Source organism: Macaca nemestrina, chromosome 4, assembly GCF_043159975.1.
Source record: "Macaca nemestrina isolate mMacNem1 chromosome 4, mMacNem.hap1, whole genome shotgun sequence".
Taxonomy (NCBI): Eukaryota; Metazoa; Chordata; class Mammalia; order Primates; family Cercopithecidae; genus Macaca; species Macaca nemestrina.
Genome location: NC_092128.1, coordinates 100,698,451 through 100,706,635, shown reverse-complemented (window position 1 = coordinate 100,706,635; position 8,185 = coordinate 100,698,451). Strand labels below are relative to the sequence as shown.

General features: G+C 43.0%; 1 protein-coding gene across 2 annotated transcripts in view; it reads right to left on the bottom strand.

The window, feature by feature from the left end:
- Nucleotides 1-484: 484 nt before the first annotated feature.
- LOC105475802 (maturin, neural progenitor differentiation regulator homolog) overlaps nucleotides 485-8,185 on the bottom strand; it is a 29,369-nt gene continuing 21,668 nt past the window's right edge. Inside the window, exons 3-4 of one of the 2 annotated variants that reach the window (XM_011731320.2) lie at nucleotides 5,682-5,830; nucleotides 4,068-4,276 (exon numbers count right to left, since the gene is read on the bottom strand). In XM_011731320.2, coding sequence (XP_011729622.2) covers nucleotides 5,720-5,830 — 111 coding nt within the window. In that variant the 3' untranslated portion in view covers nucleotides 4,068-4,276; nucleotides 5,682-5,719. Of the gene's footprint in view, nucleotides 5,831-8,185 lie in introns of both variants that reach the window. The other variant, XM_011731319.2, reaches the window with a different exon arrangement.

Here is an 8,185-nt window from a genome sequence, read left to right as displayed (position 1 = left end):
GAAAGAAACTTGCTCTTAATCAAATAACAGAACTTACCATCAACTTCCAGATAAGTTATTTAAATGCCATGTTTAGTGAATAAATAACCAGGAGGAAGGTGGTGGAGACATGGTGTCATGTCATAGAATGACCACAGAATACAGATTTCTAATTGATGCCACAAAGAATTCCTAAGTAGGCTAGAAAAAAATAGGATTCTCAAACACAAAACTAAAGTATTGGTTCAAAGAAGAAAATTACTAACTACCAGTTATAGCATCAGAATAGACATATGAATGCATCACACAGAAATGATTAATCTTTGAACAATGGCAGTGTTTCATGTCACCAGCTCCTCCCTCTCTTCCCCCAGCCTCCTCACACACAGCAACCACACAGCGAGCTGCCGGTCCTTTACTCCTTGTTCTTCATTTATAAGCCACATTAGGTGTCCTTTAGGACCAAACATTGTGGAGGCAGAAAAAAAAGAGGCAAACACCACCAGAGTTTGAAAGGCTCTTTAATAGCAAGCGAATGGTAATTACATGGTCGGATGAGGTCCTCAATCTCAGGGGAGGGAGGAGGGAGCAGAGGTGGACAGGGTGCAGTACAGGATTTACACTGTTTGAAGCATCTAACGAAGGGCAACAGTTTTTGGCAACCCATTTCACAGTTTTGTAATTTACAAGAGATTTCTTTGAAAGGAAATAGGAAGACTTCTTAAAGAAAGCACACATACCCTACCGGCAACACTTCTTGCCTTAAAAAAAAAAAAAAAGAAAGAAACAACCAAAAAACAAAAGCTCAACAACTATTCCTTGCTTTTGCTTCTTGTGTAGATGACTAAATTTTGCTCTCATGCTCAAATTAAGACTGGACCATGGATAGTGAAGATCTGCCCTAGCATTGAAGATTGACTTCCTCCTCTTCAGAGCTGACATTTGTACCGAGCACTGCTCTTATCTTTATCTGCCTAGGTATCAGAAGGGGCTTAGTAAAAAATGAAACTCGAGAAACAAAACAAAACAGAAAAACAGGAAAAGGCAGTTTACAAAGAACAGACTGTCAGCTTTCTCTCTGGTGCCGAACAACTTGAATACAGCTCTAAGCAAATTAAAACATTTCTTTTTATGTGGCCTGGCATATACTTTTAATCGCTTGTGCCTATTCAGCCTTACAGTGCTTTAAATGGGGTTTCTAACATGAAATGCTCATGGGTACTATATTTTTGTAATCCAGATTTAAATAAAAATATAAAAGGCAACATATTATTTAACAATTTGCCCGCTAAGCAGGAGCTATAGATATTTTACCATGGACACCCATCGCCATGGACACCACAGGCTACCAGCATTCTGGCAGGTTTCAGAACTACTCTCCATAAAATCTAAAAGACTTCAGCTTCTTGTGTCATACCTGTTATCACTAAACTGGGAGAAGTGACTGGGTCTTTATGAAAGAGGATCAGTTTTTAATTCAAAGAAATTTTAGGCTTCTCCGAAGACTGGGCGATCGGCAATGGCATCTCTTTGGAGCTAACACCCACTGCAGGGGAGAGGGGTCTGTGATCGCTTGAGCATTAATTGTGCTCTTTCTACAACCCTGAAGCACGGTGAGGAGGTGGGCCCTGCCCTCTGGCCTGAGGGGGCACTCCTGCTTCCTCCCTGCTGCCAAGGAGACCCAAGTTTGCTTTGTGATTTACCCGCCAGATGCCTGGAGCCCCTCTCAGATCTGCCTGCGCTTGGGAAAGACAGGTTTCTCAGGCTGGCAGCTGGTTTTACTGAAGGAAAGATACCCACCAGATGAGCAGGGTCCCTGTTGGTCTCCTTGGCTGGGGGGCACCTTTACAGTGGCAAAGCCATGCCAACACAAGGCATTGCCTCTCAACATACAGTCAGTTCCTTTGAGGAAAGCAGGCCCCCAGTGAGAGAGCCGTGAAAATGAAAACAGTTTTCCTGGGGCTCAGGTGGTAACTGTCAGACCCCAACTCTCCCATTTTCCTTCATTCATCTCCTCCCACCCCAAGTTAAGTCCCACCTATTCCTTCATGCCTCTCTGTGGGAAATCAGATCTGTTCATACCAGTTTCCCAACTTGTGAATTTTAACATGCAAAGCCTATTCCTAAAATATAAATTCCAGTGACACTTGGGACCACAGCTCCCCTTGGTCCATATACATTGTGCTCTTAAGAAACAGAAACAATATTCAAAAATATATTGTGCTAGAGACGGTTTCTGTTTATACATGAAAAATGACAGCAACTATAAAGGAGAGAAGTTTTCGTGAAGTACACTGGAAACCTAATTCTGGCACCAGGACACAAGGAGGATCCCTACATAAGAGAATTTTCACACTCTGCTTGTTGGAAAACAAATTGCATCATGTGCTGCTTTGGGCTTGGGAGACAGGAATGGACACCTGAGTGCAGGTGAATCCACAGTGGTGACAGGCACTGCGCGGGGCCTCACCTCCCTCCCTGGCTCCGTACTTCACTCTGATTCCTTGACGTCTGCTCGACATGGTGATCAGGCTGAGGAAACCAGGCAGCCATAACAAAGTCTCTAGGATTCACTCAAACCCAGGATCACGGTTTTGTAATGTTATCAAGGCATGATTTCGGATTTCAGAGCTGGCCCAGTGATCAGCAAGCAATCAAGCATTCCTCATTCTCTCTCTTTCTCTCTCTCACATACACACACACACACACACTTTCTCTCTCTCTTTACTTTCACTGTCACTTTCTCTCTACTGGATAACATGGCAAAAAGTACTGGTACTCATCTTTCACTTTCTTCCAGCTGTTCTTCCTACACATCTTCCGCTCTCGGGTAAGATAAACACACACCACTTCCAAAGCCCCAGTCTGCCATGACACAAAGAAAAGCCATGTCTCCACAGGCAGAGCATATACAGCTGAGATAAGTCCTCTGGGGCCTCACCTTTCCCTTTCCTTTAAGGAAGAGAATTTCATCAGCCCCATGAGATCGAGCCCTCAGGGGTTTGGGCACTCACAGACCAACATGTTCTAAGGTAGTGCGGGGGTCAGCATCCTAAAGGCAGCACCTGGGCAAGATCCCGCATGTATTTTCTTCTCGAATCCCTAAAAGTTTCCTTGACTGTTGCTCCTTACTCACACACACACATAAGGCAGGCACAGAAGGGCAGTGTTTACAGCTGGAAGGGCGAACGCCCCTTGTTCACGATCAGTTAACTGACTTGTCAAGGTCACACAATCCTTTGCCGACTTGGAACTAGAACCCAGGTGTCTCTCCTGCGTCCAAGGTCAACACTCCTCCCACACCGCTGCCACCTCCTGGTGAGTATACGTGTAAGTCTGTGAAGGGTCAGGGGCATGTTTCACCATGGAACCATTTCCATAACAGAAACCACAGGCTGCCAGGCTCACTGACTGCAGCTTTGCACCATGCACAGCCCTGCTTAGAGCAGCCACAGCGCAGGAAGAAGTGAGTGTGTGGGCAAGTGTGTGAGCGCAAGAAGGGATGTGTACACATTCAGAAAAAGGAAGTTTTAGGGGAAACAATTCGATCTGCTAATGCTGTTTGGGATTTTGCAATGGAAATTAAGTAACATACGGACATGTTCTCTGTCTCCTACCCCTGGTGCAAAACAAAGCCCAGAATTCTCATCAGCCCACAGAATGGCTGAGTCTATCTCCACTCAATTTTTATAAACAGAGAACATTAACATGATAATACCAACATGTATTTGGTCAAAGTCTAAACACTTTTTTGATAAAATACATTTTATGTTAATGTCCATTCCATTTCCAAACATATGTAAATTTGGATTTTAAGCTTCAATGTATAAAATTTCAGTTTACCTTCCAATGGAGCAAGCTAGTGAAGCTTCCTCATTTCACTTGCAGAAGTCATTCTTGTGGGCTTACTGCATTAAAATGGAGGTTACAAAACCTGGGCGACATCTATGTAATATACAGCTCACAATCACCTTTGCTCATGAATGGAGCCAATCAGAACACAGGCAGGGCTGCAAAGGGCAGAATATGCTCACCCCAATGGAAGAAACACTAAGTTGTGTTTTACTAATAGGCTACTCAGAAGGAAATTCATTTTACTTGAAATTAACCTTTAGTATGACTTTTCAAGAAAAGAACAGAAAGTGGGTACTGAAGCACAGATGGAAACCACTGTACTATTATTTTACCCGATGACTTAAAACTGGAGTACGCTGTTTTACCACGAGCAGCCGAACTCCTCACAGCACCAATCAATTAAACAGAGAATGTCGAGACAATCAGGTTTACACCGACATGCCTGGAAGATATACAAGACTCCCATAAGTTCTGTGGCCTCTGCTGCTACTGCTTGTTTTTAATTCAAAACTGTGACAACCTAACAGGCACATGTGTGACTGTTTAAACGTACCCACCCCAGATGTTAGGTTTAATCTAGTGTTGTAGAGGAGGCATTCCACATCCTAAGTTACTAGAACCAGGGATGCAGAAGGGTCCAAGAATAATTCCATGTTAGCATTACAAAGGATTTCCCCAGTAAGTAATTGTTGGCGAAATGATAACAGCAGTATTTCCAGTTATTACAGAAGTTGTTTCTGTGAGTTGTCTGAGTATCTTGATTATTAAAACGTCCCCTTTTAACCAAGCTAACCCACGATTAAAAGATTCCTACCTTCATGTCCCTTTACAAATACACCACAATTAAGTCCCTCGAGATATGTGATTAAATTTTTAAATAAATTACACAATGGAATCCTTTTCTTGGCTTTTTTTTTTTTTTTTTTAAATAAAAGACTTAAAAAGTAAAGAAGGATTCTATTATATTTGTAAGAACTTTTAATCCTGGTTTACTTTTCTATCAAATTTAACTATGGCTTCAAAGTTTAAGTGGCACTTGGATTCTGGATGTTTTCATGATTTAACAAGTGGCCATCTCATTAGAAAGAGAGAAGGTAAAATGTTTCATTTTATACGTGGGACGGCTTATAAACAGCTTTAAAAATCAATAAATTATATCTTTCACCCTATCTATATTTTCCACTATAGACTTTTAAAGTGGCTTTGGAATTAGCATGTTTTGAAGCAATCGAACAAGCAAGTAACATTTACACCTAACCACGAACCAGTCGCTACATACCCAGGTAACTTAGTAATGGCAAAACACTTAAAGGCTTCTGGGCCTCTCTTACCCTCTTACTCCAAAGCTAAGTGATTATCCTTTCCTGCCCTTGTATTTGCACTTGTGCAGTTTAATGACTAGATATTAAAATTCATGCTTTATAAGCGAAACCTTTCACTTACGGACACTTAAAAAGTACATAAAAAGTGCAGACTGCATTTCTTCTCTGCCATGCTTTCCCTCAGTAAGGTCACCTGTGAGGACTCAAAACATATCCTTAATACATTCAGAGTTCTCTACATTCGAGTCAGCGAATGTTAATTCTCCAACATAAACTCAAGAGAATAGTCAGCCACAAAATGGACTCTAAATTCAAAATGGCAAAGGCTACCAAGACAACTCCATAGAAACCCCACTGAAGCGGGAGTGAAATTCAGGTCACTTCTGAGCAAAGCTCATCACAGATATTTTGTGGTCGTTAAAAAGGTATTTCATTTTAATTTGGATGCTGGGAGCCAGACGTCCTATTTCGAAGTGCTAATGCAAAATGCTAACCCAGGAGGGACAGTGACCCCGCCTAGGTTACCGTGGGGCTCACTCTGCTTCTCAGGGGAGCCCCCAGATTTACTGCTGGCTGATCCCCATCTGGGGGTGGTCTGCCTCTGGCTCCTCTTCTTCCACGTCAGCACTGTACTCTTCAAACGCATCGTCATCTGCATCCGGAAGCCCCAGTAACTACAGGGAGAGAACAAGAGAAAAGCAGCTGTGAGCACCAAATGGACCACAGGCAGGAAGACAACCAAAGGCATCAGATCCACAGTAAACAGCACTTAACTCAGCAGCTGCAGACTTCCCCATCAACCACCCCTATAATGATTTTCATAAACTTGTTAGACAGAAATGTCAATCCTTCAATGGATGAGTGCCCAAAGAGCTAGGTTTTACTGGGGAGCCTGGACAGTCTCTATTTTTAAGTATCAAAATGTGGCACCACATATGCACAGAGAGCTAGCTATGTGCCCGCACACACATCTGGGATGTCAGCAGTAGTATGAAATGAACTGTGCTGACTGTCCCACCAAGATGTCAAAAACTGATTCTGTATTTTCTGTCCTAAAACCACATGGTGCTATTATTCATTGGTGCTATTATTTGTAACACATTTCTAAAAATGTAGAGACAACTAAAATGTTCAACAGCAAAATGGTTATGGTGTTACTGAAATGGAATCTTATATATCCACTCAAAATGGCATTTTTGAATGACATGACATAAAAAAGATGCACATAAGTGTAAAAAGAGCATGACAAAACAGCACTTTTATTATGATACAGAGTTTTTCTTGTTTGTTTTGAGACGGAGTCTCGCTCTGTTGCCAGGTTGGAGTGCAGTGGCGCAATCTCAGCTCACCACAATCTCTAATTCCAGGGTTTAAGCAATTCTCCTGCCTCAGCCTCTTGAGTAGCTGGGACTACACGCGCATACCACCACGCCCAGCTAATTTTTGTATTTTTAGTAGAGATACGGTTTCACCATGTTGGCCAGGGTGGTCTCGATCTCCTGATCTCGTGATCTGCCTGCCTCAGCCTCCCAAAATGTTGGGATTACAGGCATGAGCCACAACACCCGGCCCAGAGTTTCTTTATATATGTGTGTGTGTATATATATTTACATATTTTTAATAGAGACAGGGTCTCACTATGTTGCCCAAGCTGGTCTCCAACACCTGGACTCAAGCAATCCTCCTGCCCTGGCCTCCCAAAGTGCTGGGATTATAAGCATGAGCCACCACACCTGATCCAGAGTTCTTAAAATTTATACACATATGCATAGAAAAAAGACTTCAGTAAAATACACTCAAATTTTAAGCCTTTTTTTTTAAAGATTGTGAGATTATGGGTAATTTTTTCCTTTTTATCTTTTTGCATTTTCCAATTGCTGTATAATTATGTGGGAAGTTCAAAATAAACATTTTTTTTTTTAAAGCACTGGCTGGTCTTTGGTTAGAAACCAAGTGCCATTTGCTAGGCCTCATCAATAAGAACACCACCTCCTGGTGCAGGCAGGAAGCCACAGCCCTGGCTGTCAGGCCTGCCTGTGATAACCAGGCTTCTGTCTCCTGGTGCCTTCATTAGATCTACAGTCTGCTTGTGGCCCAAGGACTTCTTACACAGGGGTGTCCAGGGCCATCACTTTCAAGCACCTTCACTGAGTGGCCCCAGTGATCTAAACACTAACTGCATCAAGACAGTAAAAAGAAGACTGACCATTCTGTTCAATTGCATTGCCTCCCTAGTGTCCTGTCACCCCCTTCCTCTCACTCCCTCCCACTGCTGAAATGGGGAAAGGGAAAGGGAGTCCTGATGAAAATAATGCCTTCACTCTGAAGTTCTCCAGCTGCAGCTCTCCCAGGTCTCCCAGCGCCCTATGAACACATTCAGGACAAAATCATCTGCTAGGCATTGTTGGTCACACTGCACGTGGCCTGCCAAGGCGTACACAGCCAACTGCAGACACATGCTCGCCCCTTAGAGCTGGGCATGTTGCAGCTGCCTCAGAGACTCTGTGGACGTAGAGGGGAAGGGCAGGAAGAGCGCTCTCAGCTCCCTGGAGTGGGTGCTCCGATCTTGAGTGTGCTTGGGAGAAGCAAGTCTCTTTTTCCAGCTCCTGTCTCCCTTCCAGATTTTCATAAATGGAATAAAAAACAAAGTTTGCCTCTCAAGAGAGAAAAGATGGCTAGTCATAAGGCACGTTGATGACTATACTTGGTGGTCAATTTTTTATTTGGAGAGCTGCTCAATGACACAGCAAGGTGAAAGTGTCGAGTAAGTGGTAACATTTAAATAGCTGGTAAAATAGAAATACTATTGCCACCACCGGGAGCTGCAAAATTACCTAAACACCTGAACAATATATATATAACTGTTCATTGTACTGAAGGGATGTCACTAAAACACAAATGACCAGTTGGTTTCCTCTCACTTAACAGACCTGACAGGGAGAGGCTGCCTGGAGTTTCAGGAGGATTCTAAGACCCCATGGAAAACATTGTGGCCAACTAGCAATGGCTGTCCTGGATGAAAAGGGTGC